At 38.4% G+C, this 17809-nt stretch overlaps 3 protein-coding genes, 1 long non-coding RNA gene and 1 pseudogene across 7 annotated transcripts; 2 read left to right on the forward strand and 3 right to left on the reverse strand.

The window, feature by feature from the left end:
* Positions 1 to 2284: 2284 nt before the first annotated feature.
* LOC148727719 (uncharacterized) lies at positions 2285 to 4296 on the forward strand. Its single transcript, XM_088725600.1, has 3 exons — positions 2285 to 2650; positions 2802 to 3049; positions 3470 to 4296. Exons 1-2 carry the CDS (start codon positions 2424 to 2426, stop codon positions 2890 to 2892), a joined length of 318 nt encoding a protein of 105 aa, XP_088581726.1. The 5' UTR covers positions 2285 to 2423; the 3' UTR covers positions 2893 to 3049; positions 3470 to 4296.
* Positions 3718 to 8145, reverse strand: LOC148727720 (uncharacterized). Of its 4 annotated transcripts, none has more exons than XR_015988892.1 (3): positions 6189 to 6955; positions 4494 to 5012; positions 3718 to 4080 (listed from the first exon to the last, which is right to left on the reverse strand). XR_015988892.1 is itself a non-coding variant. In XM_088725601.1 (3 exons), exons 2-3 carry the CDS (start codon positions 4645 to 4647, stop codon positions 3932 to 3934), a joined length of 303 nt encoding a protein of 100 aa, XP_088581727.1. In that variant the 5' UTR covers positions 4648 to 4682; positions 8035 to 8145; the 3' UTR covers positions 3718 to 3931. The 4 variants fall into 4 exon arrangements, 3 of the variants coding, with proteins under 3 accessions (XP_088581727.1, XP_088581729.1, XP_088581728.1); XM_088725601.1 differs by lacking the exon at positions 6189 to 6955 and adding an exon at positions 8035 to 8145 and having other exon boundaries at positions 4494 to 4682; XM_088725603.1 differs by having other exon boundaries at positions 4494 to 4682.
* Positions 8042 to 10895, forward strand: LOC111327319 (brevican core protein-like). The gene is made up of 3 exons (XM_022931477.2): positions 8042 to 8413; positions 8818 to 8968; positions 9964 to 10895. The coding sequence occupies exons 1-3, from the start codon at positions 8042 to 8044 to the stop codon at positions 10356 to 10358; spliced, it is 918 nt and encodes a 305-aa protein (XP_022787212.2). The 3' UTR covers positions 10359 to 10895.
* A 2249-nt stretch (positions 10896 to 13144) lies between these two features.
* Positions 13145 to 14097, reverse strand: LOC148727721 (QRFP-like peptide receptor; annotated as a pseudogene).
* Positions 14098 to 14969: 872 nt separating this feature from the next.
* On the reverse strand, positions 14970 to 17652 carry LOC148727722 (uncharacterized). The gene is made up of 2 exons (XR_015988895.1): positions 16945 to 17652; positions 14970 to 16791 (listed from the first exon to the last, which is right to left on the reverse strand). It is a non-coding gene; the product is annotated as an uncharacterized LOC148727722 (long non-coding RNA).
* Positions 17653 to 17809: the final 157 nt, after the last annotated feature.

Genomic DNA, 17809 nt, shown 5'->3' on the forward strand with positions numbered 1-17809 from the left:
AAGCAAAAACTAGAACTGCCTAAGTAAATGGGTTTTAAGTTTAGACTAAAATGTTGTTAAAAAGCCCATGCAGTTGCCTAATATCATACGGCAAGGCGTTCCACAGAGTAGGAGCTCTATCAGAGAGCGTTCTATATTCATATGTTTTAAGATTGCATTTAGGTACCACTAAGAGTTTTTTCTTGGAAGATCTTAGGTTTCTATTGGGAATGTACGGTCTTAACAGTTCACTAAGATACAGAGGACTCATACCATTTGATACTTCAAAAACGAGAAGAAGTATCTTAAAATCAATACGGGCGGACACAGGCAGCCAATGTAGGCTTCTAACTAACGTGATCATATCTGCTGGTGGCTGTAAGCAGGCGGACAGCTGAATTTTGTACATGTTGTAGTCTATTAATTTGTGACTGCTGTAGGCCAGATAGAAGAACGTTACAATAATCCAACTACGACGAAATAAAGGCATGAATGATGAATGAGTATTTCACACTGACGGTGCGAAAGGAACTTTCTAAGTTTAGCTCTGTTACGAAGGTGGAAAAAGGCAGTTTTGCAGACGTTATTTATTTGTTCATCCATAGAAAGCACACTATATCAAGCCAAACACCAATGTTCTTGGCAGCCGGATTTACTAGCTTCAATAATGTCAGCTCCGATCTTGATCGAATCCCGTGGAGGTTGAGGAGGGTGGCGAGTAGTATGGACAAGGAGCTCCGTCTTATCATCCATAGTTGGACATCTTGAATACATTCCTCCACTAGGGATTTGGACTGTAAAGCATCTGAGGGGTTGAATGTGTATATCTGCGTGCCATCAGTATAGAAATGATACCTCAGACCGTGACGTTTGATGACATTTGCAATCGGGGCCGTGTACATAGCGTACAAAATCAGTCCTAACACAGAACCCTGTGGAACACCACAGGCCAGCTTGTGCTTAGATGAACAATCATTCGCCACCCTGACATATTGGAACTGATTTGAAAGATAAGAAGGCATCCAGGCCAGTGGATGCGTCTTTAAACTGACAATTTTAAGGTCTGATAAAAGTGGCTATTCAGTTAAGGCGTCTTCAAAGTGGCAACTTTAACGTGTACTAAAAGTGGCAATTTTAAGGCGTCCTAAAAGTGGCAACTTTAAAGCGTCTTAAAAGTGGCAACTTTAACGTGTCTAAAAAGTGGCAATTTTAAGGTCTCTTAAAAGTCCAGAGATAATTTCGTCATTTACGATATCACTAAACTTTACATATTTTGTGGCCTTGATTTATGTAAGATGCTTTTTGGATATTTCTTTTTATTAATTTTTCAAAGGGGACTTAGCCCACATACTTATAATGATCCCCTTGATTTATGTATGATGCTTTTTGGATATTTCTTTTTGTTAATTTTTCATAGGGGAATTGGCCCACATACTCATGAATTATCCCAGTTTTCTATGCGCTATTATGCCACTAATGGGTATCCAACCTAATCTCTTGAAAAGGTCAACTGTTCTCTCTTAAAATTACTCTGGCACAACGTTTTTGAATTCTAAGGAGCCTTTGTAAATTATCAATCTTAGTGTTCCCCCACACTAAACAACAATATTCAAAGATTGGTTTAATTAAAACGTTGTAAAGCAAAATCCTAAGTGATAGATTCAGGTACTTTCTGGCTCTTAAGAAGATTTACCCTAGAATTTAATTTAGTGATCATGTAATCTATATGGCTATTCTAATTAAGATGCTTGTCTATCTTCAAACCACTCAAGCAGCTTTTCATTTACGGCCTCTTCGATTACAGTGCCTTGCATCGAGAGGTTAAGCGATGGGTTTGCGCAGTGAGAAAGTATTTGCTCGGCTCCAACAAGTAGCTGTTTTGTTTTCTTTACGTTTGGGACCATCTTGTTTAGCGAGAACCAGTGATTCGTTTTGTTGAGACTTCCCTGAATTCCATGTTGGATGTACAAGGGATTAGAATTAGCTTTCCACAGTGTAGTGTCATCGGCATATATATCCACATTGCAATCCGGTATTGCAAGTAGAAGGTCACTGATATATAACAAGAAAAGGAAAGTTCCTATTTTACCCTCTTTTTTGACAAATTTTAGATTGCTTCGAGCCAAATAAGTAAACTAAATGCATTTAAAGTGCTACTGAAGTGAATTTCATGAATACCCTTTTTGAAAGGAAAAAGGTTTTTCAATCATAGAAAAGTGGGTTTAAAAAATAAAAACGTATAATGACGGTCCAAAAATTTCTCAAATCGGAGCTCAAAGAGTACTTCTTTAAGTGCGTCCATTTCGCGAATTCTGAGCCTTCGAGGTTTCCAGCGGTTGACAACACCTGTGACGTCACACGGTTGACACGCTGTAATCCATAATCAATCTTCGAGTTCTTGGTGACTTCGCAATACATCTTAGCCTGCTACTACATCTTATATAATGTCCAGTTCTGACGATTCGGATTCCAACTCGAGTTCTAGGAATGTTTCGGAGGCAGGAGAAAGCGAAAACGAGAGAGATTTCGGAGTGGTTGGCGGACTCGTGGAGCCATACCGATTCGAGCCTGAGGCACCTGAAGGCTATGAAGAACCAGGTGAAGACGAAGATGGTTTGACTCCGGCGATATTGGAGTCTAGGTCCGAGAATCAAATAACCGTAGATGAATGGTAGGTGAAAACTTAAAGTGAAACTCCGACATTACACCTTGTCTTCGTTTGTTTTCGTCCACGCGAGTGTGTTTAATTTGCATAATACTTAAGTTGTCTCGGGCTCGCGCTTATCAGTCTTTCCTGATGTTTACATTATTCTGAATTCAAGTGTCGTTGCAACAACTGCGATACAGAACTTCTGTGGAATGCCTTGGAGTTTCATTGCTGTAAGGAAGTCACGGCAGCCATGGCAAAACTGACCTTTGAAGGCATCGAAGGTAATTGCGTGCTCGACCATCCAGACTTCGACGCTCTGACAAACGCCACAGTACTTGAGCAGGTTTGCCCTCTGATGAAGGACAAGAATGGCCAGGCTTACAAGTTTCCAACCAGAGGAACAGTAAATGCGAAAAAGGAGTAAGTAGGATTTCTTATGTTTATAAAACTTCGCCTCATTTCCGTCAAGCGCATCGACCGAATGTGAATGAGGCTCACCCAATCAAGTACATAAAAATAGCTTACAAGTTAGGTTGCTGCAGAATGTTTTCTGTGTAATTTGACTTAGACCGACTTTATTTTAACAGCAATAATGCTCCGATATTATTGGCAACATCTAAGCAATTTCAGATGTAAAAGTCTTTTGTGAGAATTAAAAGGAGAACCTGAAAACAATATTTTGTTGATCACTCTAACATCAATTGTGTCAACTTCGCTCAATGTTATTATTTTGTTTTTGATGGTTTTGGTGGAGGGGAGGAGGAGATGACACTGGTTTGTTAAAAATACAACTCCAAGAGCTATAACTCATAAAAACTGTAAACTTTTCTTCTTTCTTAGGAGCTGTCGTGCCACTGCATACTGCTTTCTTGTGTGGTGGATGTTTGGGCCCCTTTGTTGGAACAACACTAAACCACTTCCTGCCTGTATACTTATACAATAGAATTAGGCAGAAGTATCAGACTGCCTCCACCAGAGGTTACATCACTGCAGAGCACAGGCAAAATTAAGCAACAATGTAAAAACTCTGTACAACAACGGCTCTTTTAGGAGCCACCACATTTTACAAAAGTCATGACCTCCGTGCATTCAAGTGTTTGATCTTTTATTTTCCAAAGCTACATACCAAATGCAAGGTCCCTGTCACAGTACATGTATCTGTTGTGAAAAGTGTAAATATAGTACAATTTATTTTTTAGTCTCAACATTCGGCCATGATAAACACAAACAAAATTTATTTACTAAAGTTTCTTTTGATATCCAATCACAATGTCTGTATGTTCACCGACTGGCATATGTGTTTTAGGTGGTACTTGCACCAGAACAGCTTCCTCTTGCAAGGTTTTTCATTGGCAGCTTGCACTTTCTGCATGTAGGTGTTTTTCTTTTCTTCTTGGAAGGCTGTTGGTTAGCATGGGTGCTTGATGCCTGAAGTTCACTCAGAATTTCAGCTGCAAGTAGAATATGTTTATTTAAAGTAGAAAAAAAACATTTCTTGTTGATATTGTGTTCTTTTGGTAGTTGGTACAATATTAACGCCTTCCAGATTCAGGGTTGTATTTAAGAGGCAGGAGCCTGGGATTCCTCCAGGCTTCTACAGTATGAAGTTGGCCTCTGGCTACTTGTATAGGAAAAAAGAAAATTAATAGAACCAAAGGAAACCCCAAGCTGTTTGATTCTCCGCATAATTGTTGTATTTATCCTGCAACTTGAAATTTTAGTGACAGCCCCATTGAATTATATACCAGAGCTTGCCAACCCTTACTTTGGCAAACATCCAGAAACAAAATATTGACCATAGTTTGATGGGTAGGGCTTGAATGATATAATGTATGATTATGTACTCAATTTCACAAAATCTCACCTGAAGGGTATAGAGCTGTTTCTGTCTGCTTTCTCTTGTTGTAATTCTCTCTAGCCTCTGCTCTACATTGCCTGTCAGTGAACTTCGAGTTCAAAGGTGCGGGAATATCTGCCTTATACTTAGAAAGGATTGCATCCCTTTCCACAAGGAACATGCAAAACACTAGTTCCCTAACATTGTCCACATATTCTGGGAAAAACAAGGGGAAAACAAAGGATTAAAATTTATGTTCATGACCTAAAAAGCATGAGATTCAGTTTTGGCAGTGTGAGTAGAAAATACTTGTGAAAGCTAGTGCATTCTTTGTATCAGTATCCTCTGGCATTAACTGCAAACTGTGGCTGCTGCATATCATTACACTTAGTAATACTGTAAGTGGGAGATACTCTTATTTCTCACACAACTTCTTCTCCAAACTTGTACTTCAGGTATGTTACTAATAAGTACTCCTTTCCATCCTTTGTCTTTTGGGGCTCCCTCAGCAAGTTCTCATTAAAATGTAGGCTAGCTAAGATGTGCCTAGGACGTAAAACACACCAAGCTACATCATGGACTATAACAGAAATTTTGATGCACGAGTAAATCAAAGCAGTCAGATTTTATTTTGGCTCTGAACACAAATTTTGAAAGAATTTGAAAGGAGGGTAAGGATTTCCATAAAGGAATGTTACCATAATTTAGATGACATGCATCACCAGCTTTTGGTGGTACTATTTTTGTTTTCTGAGATAATATGATCCCACCTGCAGTATGAGCCAAGCCAGGAGAAACATATCATCTTAGGATGAAACTGATTCAAGGTTGAATGGAACCCTTCTAGGCAGCTGGTTTGGTCCTCGCTGGATAACTTTTTGATGTCATTAAGTAGCCATTAAATCGCACGTAAACAAACTTAATATGTATATGTGCACGATCCTTCGCAGTAAAGCACTATTTAAGCAATAGTGAAAATCAGACCTGAAAAAAGTTCAGGCCTGTACGGGATTCGAACCACTGACCTCTGCGATACTAGTGCAGCGCTCTACCAATTGAGCTAACAAGCCAACTGGGAGCAGGCCATCAAGTTAATTCGACATAAACCCGTAGATGATAAATCAAACAACGAACATATGAAATGAACTGCGGTTATGAAACGTATATGTGCACGATCCTTCGCAGTAAAGCACTATTTAAGCAATAGTGAAAATCAGACCTGAAAAAAATTCAGGTCTGTACGGGATTCGAACCACTGACCTCTGCGATACTAGTGCAGCGCTCTACCAATTGAGTTAACAAGCCAAGTCATCTACGGGTTTATGTCGAATTAATTTGATGGCCTGCTCCCAGTTGGCTTGTTAGCTCAATTGGTAGAGCGCTGCACTAGTATCGCAGAGGTCAGTGGTTCGAATCCCGTACAGGCCTGAATTTTTTTCAGGTCTGATTTTCACTATTGCTTAAATAGTGCTTTACTGCGAAGGATCGTGCACATATACGTTTCATAACCGCGGTTCATTTCATGTTTGTTGTTTAAACTTAATATGAGCATCCAACACCGAAAACGCTTGTTGGTAAATCGGATTAAAATACGACGTGAATCGTAATTATTATCTCAATGATTTTTCGTTATCTCTCTTCTTAACTGGCAACGAAACTGTCGAAGACGACGTTAACTTATGAAAATTATTACAACAAAGAAAGCATGCATTCCACACTTACCGCTTGCGATCTTCTCCTCTCACGAGCGCTTTGTTCGATCACTGGTGCTTGGATAGCGCATTGGATAGTTGGAACTGATCCCGTTTTTAAAACTCGTTTTTCTTTGGGCTTCGTGCTTGAAATTTCTTCAGAGCTCATGCTGTTTTCATCACTACTTTTGGCTGGCAACAATCTGCTTAATTTTAGCCTTGTAAAACAGCTCTCGTGAAAGTGCAAGGAGCACAATGTGCTGTGCGATGAAGGTTTCCAATCTGGCCTATGAACATTCACAAACTTTACCCATTGATCCCTTACTTTCTCACTTTTAGGGAATAAATGCATGGAAACATTTGGAGTATAAGAATTGTTCGTACAACTGATGCCTCCGGGAGCACCGGCCGCACAAGTCTTTCCACCATGCTTCGCCATTGTGAAATGTATGAGCTGCACTTTCCCCCGCGCTCGATGTGTCAACCGTGTGACGTCACATGCATAACTAATTAGGAAATCGCCCGGACGCACTTTTGTCAGCAACTTGTCTGTGTTCGCGCTCCAAAAATACAATGAAAATGTTTTCATGGCTTAAAAACTGTTTATCTGATTAAATAGGAATCGAAGTAATAATTAATCGTTGTTTACAGTAGATTGATTTTCGCTTCAGTAGCACTTTAAAAGTTAGATCTTAAACACCCTGTATGGAAACACCTGTTAATAATCGGGCACGTTCTAGCATTACCCCTTGATGGAAAACAAACGGGGTAACCAATCAGAATACGAGTAGCACGGTAATAATGTTGTCAGTGCAAACAACTTACCATCTTGTGACTTGGTTTTTATGATTTTATTGGTCATCAGCATTAAGATGTCAATTAAGGAAAATTTTTCAGGCCGATGCATCAAAGATCCCCTCGCTTCTCTTCTTCAGAATCATCACCTTAACTCGTAACATGTTAATTTGAACGGCAAAACCAGCCACCCATCACAGTAAGTAAGAATTGTCGTTTTTTTGTCTCAGTGCCACCTGTCAGTGTATAATATCTTTCCCTGTATATATGCTCACTGCGCTAACATTACAGTGGCTATTACACTTATGCTGCAATAAACTAAAAATATTGAAAACTGAAGAGCAACTTGAACATTGTCGGAAAACATTTACAGGCAGTTTTCTGCCTAAAAAACGTGGCTTGGTACGAAAAAAGAAAGACCGAGTGAATATGATTTGCATACTCGTGAGTATCCTGGCTCTGAAGATTTAACAATAGATTTTTTTCTTCTTTCGTCTTTCTTTTTGAATTCATCTACTCATTTACCTATTTATTTGGCAACAATCAAAGGAGAGAATGAAATAGATCTTTGTCACGATGCAACAGTCAGAGGCTCTTGATAGTTTGTTGAACATATTGAGCCAGTTCGGGTTTCACTCAAAGAGCAGGTGAAAATTAATTCCAAAAAAAACATCCAGTCACTTCTCATAGCTACATGAGCCTTCTCACGCACTATTCCCTGTGACGAAAGTACCCGTTATTGCGCGTGAGAAAATATGATTAATGATCAAAGACTTCTGTCTTATGTAATGCAACATTTGAAATTACTAATACCACGCACACTCTAAGCCTCGAGAAAATTAAAAGTCAGCAAACAATTTTGATCTAACTGTCAAGTGACACTGCATTTTCATTGAAGAAAAGGTCGATTTACAATTGCAGTTTGGTTAGCAAGTTCTTATGTTCCACCTAAGAGGCGAAGTTGAATTTTGTAATTCTGTACGTAAGTTCATTTCACATATTTTACTCAGTTAAAGACCTCTCCGGCGGATAACAACAACAACAACAACAACAACAACAACAACAATAACTTTATTGGATACCTGAGACATGTTAACCGAGCTTTTTAGTGGAGTCATGGTGACAATGGCTGCGGTCGTCATTCTTCATTCTTCACAGCTTGGTGTAGTTTCAAACATAAACAACTGTTCAGCAGGAGGATTTTTCTTCGCTCCAGGAAGAAACATGATAAACAACCACGCCCTTCGGGGTCACCTGCTGTGTCAGGTGACAGTAGCGCAGCCAATCAAATGCTTTGAAAAATGTCAGTCTGACTGTCGGTGCATCTCGTTTAATTATTTGACCAATGTGAATCAAAATAACTGTGAGCTTAATGAGGAAAGCAGGTACACCAATTTCAGTGCGTTGAAGCCTCTAGAGGGATCGCAATACTACGATCTCGCCATCAACTATGGCATCAGGGTAAGGACAGCTAAAATTACCAGAGGAGCTTTGAGCTTCTAAAAAAATGTAGTGCTGCTCTGGCAAGTCAAATTTGCCTTAAACGTCCATAACTGGTACAGCAAAAAGTAATCACTTAATGGAAGTAGTTTCCGAAGAGGAACATCTATACAAAAAAACAAAAAAACTGATTAAATTCACTTGTTGTTATCATTTTTTGTCGACAGTGAATTTCGAACAAGCTCTTCTAGTTATTTAAAACCAATTTTGAAATAGCTAAAAAATAACAACCATTCCTCCAACTCTCGTTGGAACTTATGTGCACATTTCACGGTTCAACTTAATTCATGAATCTATTATTTGAAACATAACTGTACTGTATTTTGTAATTTACCTTTTGGTTCTGGATAAACATGTTTTTTCAGGCAAACTACCCTTTGGCCGAGTGTCACAATGGATGCTGTGCAACTCAAACCTGTTTTAACGGTGGAACGTGTCACGAGACCTGTGACGTTACAGGCAAGCGATTCACGTGTTCATGCAAGCCGCTCGTCGTTGGAAAGTTTTGTGAAACTGGTAAGTTTATATACTTTAGGTTTATATGAGGTGCTTAAATCGACAGTGCTTCTATTGTACTTGAATGTCAATCATAATCGCGAATATTCACATCTAATTGGATGTTAACATCAACGAATTAACCGCATTCCTCGAGTATTTTATGATAAAAGGGGGAAGTTTCTAGAGAAATTGTGGTGGTGTGTTGGTGGGGAAGTTTAAGAAGGTAATTTTGTTTTTATCAACTGAGTTGATATTGTAAATTGGCCACAGTAAAGAGTTTTTTTCAAATAAAGGAGGAACGTTTCTAAAGAAATTGTGGTGGTGCGTCGGTGGGGGAGTTTAACAAGGCAATTTCGTTTTTATCGACTGAGTTGATAATATAAAATGGCCATAGTGAAGAGTTTCAGAACTGACGTTTCGAGCATTAGCTCTTTGTCAGAAGGAAATGACAAAAGGCTAGGGCAGTTCAGAAAACCAAAACTTCCTCATTTCCTAATAGGGTACGTTTTTTTCCGAAGGACGAGAAACTAATTTTGTCTCTCAGGAAAGACGAGCATTAGACTGAGTTATCAAGTAACGCAACCCAGACAACGATCTTTATAAGTACATTTGGAAGATAGTTTGTTTACATTTATGACGAAGGTGATAATTTATTGACATGGTGAAAATGATTTGTTGTTGCTAAAGAATGTATAGTGGGGCGACAATGGGTAGTGTAATCAGGTCTTTTATCAGTTGGAGGCCATGAAGAGCTGTTCTAGCCTGGTATTGCTTGAATGATGACTTCAGGTTCCTACACTATAAAAGATATAAAGATGTGGTCTCGTAAGGCTGGAACAAATTTCCATGGCTTCGAATTAGATTGCTTACCTTAATCTTTTCTTTTGGTAATAAATGCCTTGATCTAATAAACCATAATCACTATCGGTGCATGCGCATTTTGTTGCTGCGGCACACCCTGTCATTATTTGATTGCTTATAAAACGACTAACACAGTGGTATTACTTCTACAGCCCCATGCCTCACTCCTGATTGGCTCAGAGTTAACAATTCGTGCTATAAGGAGTTTAATGAACAAGTAAACTGGTTCAGTGCTCAGCAAGCCTGTAAAAACTTCAAAAGCAATCTGACATCCATTCATTCAGAAGCAGAAAACAAGTTTATTCGCGAAAAGGTTGCATCATCAAATCAATACTGGATTGGACTTAACAACTTGAGAGACAACTCTGTGTTTGAATGGAATGATGGATCTACCAAGTCATTTACCAAATGGAATACTGGTGAACCAAATAATATGGGAGAAGAAAATTGTACTGAAGTCGTGGATAGGGTTACAGGCAAATGGAATGATTTGAACTGCTCTTCTAAAAACAGGGGTTACGTTTGTAAAAAGCAATGGAACCTTTGAAGTCTTCAACTTTGAAGAATTTAACTTTTGATCACGATGCTGTTTTGTCTTAAGCCATGGAATCGATATTAATATTCTCACTAGAATCTGAAATATCTCTATCTATTAAGACAGCGAGACACCCATCTACCAAAGCAAAGAAGAATATTGCACAGTATCAGTCAATTTTGCTATGGTTTATGAATTTGACTTGATCTTTTCAGGAATGGGTTGATAATGAGCTAAGAGTCGCGGGAGCAACATGAAAGGCTAAGAGAACGTTCAGTCCCATTGGGCGAGCAAAATCTGCTCAAATCCAACTGAAAAATTACATTTCTAGTTTATACTTTGTCTTTTTCTTTTTGGTAATTGAGTGACAGCATGATGAAAAATCTCAAAGGCTCGTGTAATTTCTGTGCACCGTAATGATGTCTACAAATATATGAGAAGTCAGTCTTACGGTCTCAGAACCAAATCCTTTTCAGAAAATTTAATAAGACATCCCTTCATATATCTCCAAGAAATGGCGAAATAGAATAAATATAAAGACAACTCTCATTTTTTATTCTCTGGTTAAGGGAATAGTGATTTCATGTTGGCTTTTGAATATGAAAATTGTTAATTTAGATTCTCCTTCAAGGTCAAATGTTCGGCCTAAGAGGAAATGTCCCTCTTGTAATGTGGGTACAGGTGGAATGACAGTTGTCCTCAATACAACTAGTCTGTAACACAACTGTTAGTCTGTAACACAACTGTTAGTCTGTAACACGACTGTTAGTCGGTAACACAACTGTTAGTCTGTAACACAACTGTTAGTCTGTAACACAACTGTTAGTCTGTAACACAACTGTTAGTCTGTAACACAACTGTTAGTCTGTAACACAACTGTTAGTCTGTAACACAACTGTTAGTCTGTAACACAACTGTTAGTCTGTAACACAACTGTTAGTCTGTAACACAACTGTTAGTCTGTAACACAACTGTTAGTCTGTAACACAACTGTTAGTCTGTAACACAACTGTTAGTCTGTAACACAACTGTTAGTCTGTAACACAACTGTTAGTCTGTAACACAACTGCTAGTCTGTAACACAACTGTTAGTTAGTTTGTAACACAACTGTTAGTCTATAACACAACTGTTAGTCTGTAACACAACTGTTAGTCTGTAACACAACTGTTAGTCTGTAACACAACTGTTAGTCTGTAACACAACTGTTAGTCTGTAACACAACTGTTAGTCTGTAACACAACTGTTAGTCTGTAACACAACTGTTAGTCTGTAACAACTGTTAGTCTGTAACACAACTGTTAGTCTGTAACACAACTGTTAGTCTGTAACACAACTGTTAGTCTGTAACACAACTGTTAGTCTGTAACACAACTGTTAGTCTGTAACACAACTGTTAGTCTGTAACACAACTGTTAGTCTGTAACACAACTGTTAGTCTGTAACACAACTGCTAGTCTGTAACACAACTGTTAGTTAGTTTGTAACACAACTGTTAGTCTATAACACAACTGTTAGTCTATAACACAACTGTTAGTCTGTAACACAACTGTTAGTCTGTAACACAACTGTTAGTCTGTAACACAACTGTTAGTCTGTAACACAACTGTTAGTCTGTAACACAACTGTTAGTCTGTAACACGACTGTTAGTCTGTAACACGACTGTTAGTCTGTAACACGACTGTTAGTCTGTAACACGACTGTTAGTCTGTAACACGACTGTTAGTCTGTAACACGACTGTTAGTCTGTAACACGACTGTTAGTCTGTAACACGACTGTTAGTCTGTAACACGACTGTTAGTCTGTAACACGACTGTTAGTCTGTAACACGACTGTTAGTCTGTAACACGACTGTTAGTCTGTAACACAACTGTTAGTCTAACACAACTGTTAGTCTGTAACACGACTGTTAGTCTGTAACACGACTGTTAGTCTGTAACACAACTGTTAGTCTTGAACACAACTGTTAGTCTGTAACACAACTGTTAGTCTGTAACACGACTGTTAGTCTGTAACACGACTGTTAGTCTGTAACACAACTGTTAGTCTGTAACACAACTGTTAGTCTGTAACACAACTGTTAGTCTGTAACACAACTGTTAGTCTGTAACACAACTGTTAGTCTGTAACACAACTGTTAGTCTGTAACACAACTGTTAGTCTGTAACACAACTGTTAGTCTGTAACACAACTGTTAGTCTGTAAGACAACTGTTAGTCTGTAACACAACTGTTGTCTATAAGACAACTGTTAGTCTCTAAGACTACTGTTAGTCTATAACACAACTGTTAGTCTATAACACAACTGTTAGTCTATAACACAAAAACAACTGTTAGTCTATAACGCAACTGTTAGTCTATAACACAACTGTTAGTCTATAACACAACTGTTAGTTTATAACACAACTGTTAGTCTATAACGCAACTGTTAGTCTATAATGCAACTGTTAGTTTATAACGCAGTCTATAAGACAACTGTTAGTCTATAAGACTAATGTTAGTCTATAACACAACTGTTAGTCTACAACACAACTGTTAGTCTATAACACAAACACAACTGTTAGTCTGTAACACAACTGTTAGTCTGTAACACAACTGTTAGTCTGTAACACAATTGTTAGCCAGATACAATGAAATATATGAAGTTCATATATTTTGAACTGCGGTATTAGATACGTATGATACACGATCCTCGCAGTAGATAGCGCTATTTAAGCAATAGCGAAAATCAGACCTGAAAAAAATCAGGCCTGTACGGGACTCGAACCACTGACCTCTGCGATACTAGTGCAGCGCTCTACCAATTGAGCTACTTGTAACAAGCCAACTGGGAGCAGGCCGTTAAGTTGATTCGTAATAAACCCGTGAAAGTGATAAATCAGATACAATGAGATATAAAACCCACATATGACAATGTCACCGACACGGCAAAAGCAGCTTGAGCTATCAAACAGCACATCATCGGACAATAACAAATCAAGAACAGGAGAAACACCCCTAACACAGCAACTGCCGCCTTCCTCTCGCGTCGCGTGTTCTGTGAAAAATTTTGGCCCTGCAAGCGTGCGGTTACGCGCGCGATGTCCCGCACGGAGTTTTGATGTCGTACTGCGATTGAGTAAATCTTCCAATGAGATCATAAACTCAAGCCAAGGCAAATGATGATCGAAATAATGGCTGGGTAGCTAGCAGAGATGCTGTCAAGGAACCAAAAGCGGGAGATTTCTCTCAAAATGAGACCTCTCCAGAAGAATACCACTACCAGAAAGGCTCTCCTAGTTGTGATCAGCGTGTTGTAAGTTAGTGGTCGATACAGCGAGATGTACCTCTTGACACCGATAGCAGTCAGTGTTAGGAACGAGAGACACCAGATGCTGTCCAGCCTGTGACTGAGCTCTGCTATTAACTGCGTCATGCAAAGCAATCGAAATTCTCCTCGGTTTTCAATGGTTTTGTACAGAATGTATGCAGGCTGGGAAACCAAACCGACCACTAAGTCGGAGAAAGCCAACCAGCTTACGAGGACATTACCAGCCGTGTGAAGGGCCGGAAGTTTTCCAAAAGACAATAAGTACTAAAGTGTTTACCGTCACTGCCACAACAGAAGTTGCTCCATTGATAACGGAAACTGTTACGTTCACGATAAAAACGTATAAAGGTACATCGGCGTTGATTTCAAGGAAATAACAGCTCCTATCGAGGGATCGATTTAGCGACTTCCTGGTCTCGTTCAAGCTGCAGCTGTTGTTCATTTCTGTCGTTTTAATCTCTTCATTTATCTTGAAAACAATTTCCAACGGTTAACAAGTCGAGTTTTCAAAATCCGTAACCCCCTTTAATGTTTTTTCGTTGGAAAAAAGCCTCTGAACTCTACGGGTTCACAAGCAAATACTTCTCATCCTCTTGTGTTTCTGTCCTTAATTAAATTTTCAATTTTCTCCGTAAGTGCACTTTAGTTCATTACCTTGCCTCAGTAACATTACAATTAAAACGAATATTTTCCCTTATTTTCACCAAGCGTTGAGTAATTTTATTGAAGATTGAAAACTATTTAATCGATGTCGTTTTTTCAGTTTATACATGCTTTTACGAGTCATCTGTTTGTAGGAGAACTTACCACAGAATTGAAGGGGCCTTCGGACAGGTGTTGAAAGATATCAATTAGGCACGAATGAATTCATTTGCATAAAAATCGATATTGAAAAGATGGCCCTGGTTAAATATTACAAAGCTACATAAGTAAACTTACGAGGAATTGGCAAAATACACCTTTGAAGGGGACGGAATAATCTGGCTGATTGCCCATTATTAGATATGAGTATTTCTTTGAAAAATACTTTTAACTTTCATTTCTAAAGCAGGAAATTAAGTTAAATTGTGTTTGCTCACTTGTAAAATGTATCCTTTTGGGAAAGTGAAGGTTAACAAACGAACTAAGATATTGTTATTTGTATTGATGATTTCATTCATTAGAACAGTGACATTGTTACTCAGAGTAAAAAGGGCAAACACTATTTTGAACAATGGGACAATCTATGGTACATTGCTCTTTGAGAAACAATTGAGGAATGTATAAAGTTTCCTGAGCTTACTAGGAAGAGACAAAAAGAGAACAAACAGCGAAAAAGAGAACATCTCAAGTAGCCTTAATAAAAGAGAAAGGGCTACAAAAGGTATTTACTGGTATAACGAAGGCAGTTGTAAAATCTACAACAAATACAAATAACACCCTTGACAGATATCGTTTGAATTTTGTGTTTTTGCAGGCGTGGGCCTGAACTGAAGGAAAAAAAGTAGATTCTTGTTGCGATCTGACAGCAATTGATACGACAACAATCGGCGAGGTTTGTTGCGTTTCCTTTAAGTATTGAGAAAGGTGAAGACAACAGCAGCATAAACGATCCATGTTCTCTTACAGCGTGAGAGATAATCAGATATAGCTCTTAGCCTTTTAACAAGAAGGTCTCGAGAAGAGTTTGGCCAGTGTTTTTATTTGGTTGACAACTTCTCATGCAATCCCCTTATTTGTAAATGCAAAAATTCACCTATCACCTTCTTATATTACGAAGCTCATTGCGTAAATGAAAGCTGGATGTTCGTAACAACAGTGCACCCTCTAACAGTATGAACTTCAAACATCAATACATATACTACTCGCTCATCAACGCCACAACTGTTTAGCGTTAAGTACTGCAGGCTTACAATGCAAAGAAGGCCTTTTAGCGTGTTGGTGTCAAAATCAGGAATGAGATACGTTATGAATATGAAAAGTTGTCAATGAAATCCTTCAAAAAAGAAACAAAAAGAGCTCTTCTCAATATTCCAGAGACTGAAAATTCTTATATGGAGCTTGATGAGATAATTATAATGTTAAATTTCAAACAGCAAAATTGAACCAATTTGAACCAGTTTTACAATATCTAGCATACACTCAGAAAATCTCAGTCGACCTTTCTTTGCCTTTACAATGAACATCTTTCATTTATGTTTTCATGTGTATCTTTTTGTCTTTTTATGTTATATTTCCTCATTCTCGTTTAATTTCCAGTAAATTATAATAAATTATAGTTAAGGAAAAAAATTAACCCACCCTGATTAGCATTTGCTATCTGCAGGTCAAAGAAATTTCTTGTTAATATATAAGAAAATAGAAAATAAAAGCGTAAAAAAGAAACAAAAACAAAAACAAAAAACAATATTAAAATCCTGCAGGTTCCTGACCCTATGAACCATTAGCGTGTAGTGTCCAGAGGATTATCATGTTTGAAAAGGGAGCGAGACCACAATTTTAGCGACAGGGTTAAAAATACCTAGAAACTTCCAATTTTCCATTAGCAATTGTTTTTTTAATCGTCCTCCTTTCTAGCCATTTTTGTTCATTTTCTCCTTCTTTTTTCACTGTGGGGCTTCTTTTCTATGAGTTACCAAAAAAAACTTATTGGCTACCTTTGAAACTGTTCAAAAGTCTTAAAACTGCTCTCCGTATTTCTCGCATTCACGAGCAGTAAAATATTGGATTAAGAGATGAGTTGGTGTACACTACAGTGGCTGCAACACCAATTACCACATGGAGGTCTTTTGTCATCCTACCTTCTATCGTCATGGCAACAAAACACCAGAAAAGTGGAGTGTAACGTATCAGGTACAAGGCGAACAGGTAGGTCATGGTTAGAGCCGTCTTACCTCTTGATGTTACACACGGGTTTCTGTCCTTACTGGCTGCAACATTACGGGTGATGTCCCGGATGGCTTTCTTATGATGACGCGCCAAGAGAAGAATTCTCAGATGGAAATAACAATTTAAGACCAGAAGCAATGGGATGATCACACATGCAAGTAAACCCAAACCTGATTCTACGAACCGCGACAATGCTGATGAAATAGTGAAGATCCAACAGGTAACCACATCAAATAACACGCGATTCTTTGTAACAATGGCTTCGTATCTAAGAGGAGACATAAGAGAAATGTATCGTTCCACACTTAGACAAAACAAATTTAAAAATGTCACTCCAGCTCCAATAACGCCAAATGTCCCAGACATGAACCAATAGGAAACAAGCTCTGGAAGGATTCACCGTGACGTTTCCAAAGCCTACCTTGATCATAAAACTGGTTTGTGAAAACAGCCCCACAAAGAGATCTGAGCATATTAATAAACAAAGCAAACCATTCTTCGGTATGTGTAGTGCTGAAGTTCGTATGATAGCGCACAGAACAAAAAGATTGAATGCGATTGTTGTCGACGACGATACTGCATTTGCAAAGATGAGAAAAATAGCCGTTTCCTGCTTGTACTAAGAAACATCGGCCTCCAAATCTAGAAATGTACAATGCTGCATAAAATCTGTAATCAGTTTCCAGAGGACGGTAACCCTCTACAGTGGTTGAGTGATAGTATCAGGTTCAATCCAAGGTATATTTGGATTCTGTGAGCTGATTTTCTCTGGGACGCTAAAGTAGGAAGAAAAGCGTCCTTCTAAGTGATTTCCCTCGTTTTAGAATCAGAACAGTATGGAAACTCTATGAAAATGCCTCACTGAAAAGAGACTTATGCATTGATTTGGAAGAAACGTTTACGTTGAATATAAACTGCGCAGTGTTGAAAATTTTCAACATTTCTCTTTTAAAGTAATAAAATTCATTTGTTATTCAGTCCGTTATATTTGTGTTTCACTAATCATCTTCTTCTTTGTTGATCAATAGTGAAGTATTTTAATAACTTTTTACCGCATAGCTAAAATCGCACAGATGATGTTTCACACGATTCTCACGAAATACGGGGACGATTGTTTGTAAAATGTCGGTTGCTGACGAGATTAAACTAAAGTTAACCTTTAACAATTTTCCATTTAGAGCTTTGGATCTTCAGAAATGGGAAAAACTCTGCGACCAAAATGCTCTTCACTGGGTTTTCTTATCCCTTTATTTCAACGAGTGCCTTTCATTTCCTACAGGTTAACG

The sequence above is a fragment of the Stylophora pistillata genome, chromosome 6 (genome assembly GCF_964205215.1).
Source record: "Stylophora pistillata chromosome 6, jaStyPist1.2, whole genome shotgun sequence".
NCBI classification, from domain to species: Eukaryota; Metazoa; Cnidaria; class Anthozoa; order Scleractinia; family Pocilloporidae; genus Stylophora; species Stylophora pistillata.

Bases quoted from the DNA above. Each gene is read 5' to 3' on its own strand.
- LOC111327319 (XM_022931477.2), top strand. From the start codon at position 8,042: ATGTTAACCGAGCTTTTTAGTGGAGTCATGGTGACAATGGCTGCGGTC. The intron at 8,414-8,817 runs GTAAGGACAGCT...ATGTTTTTTCAG, and splicing joins CCATCAACTATGGCATCAGG to GCAAACTACCCTTTGGCCGA. The intron at 8,969-9,963 runs GTAAGTTTATAT...TTACTTCTACAG, and splicing joins TGGAAAGTTTTGTGAAACTG to CCCCATGCCTCACTCCTGAT.
- LOC148727719 (XM_088725600.1), top strand. From the start codon at position 2,424: ATGTCCAGTTCTGACGATTCGGATTCCAACTCGAGTTCTAGGAATGTT. The intron at 2,651-2,801 runs GTAGGTGAAAAC...TCTGAATTCAAG, and splicing joins CAAATAACCGTAGATGAATG to TGTCGTTGCAACAACTGCGA.
- LOC148727720 (XM_088725601.1), bottom strand. From the start codon at position 4,647: ATGTTCCTTGTGGAAAGGGATGCAATCCTTTCTAAGTATAAGGCAGAT. The intron at 4,081-4,493 runs GTGAGATTTTGT...TTCTACTTGCAG, and splicing joins AACAGCTCTATACCCTTCAG to CTGAAATTCTGAGTGAACTT.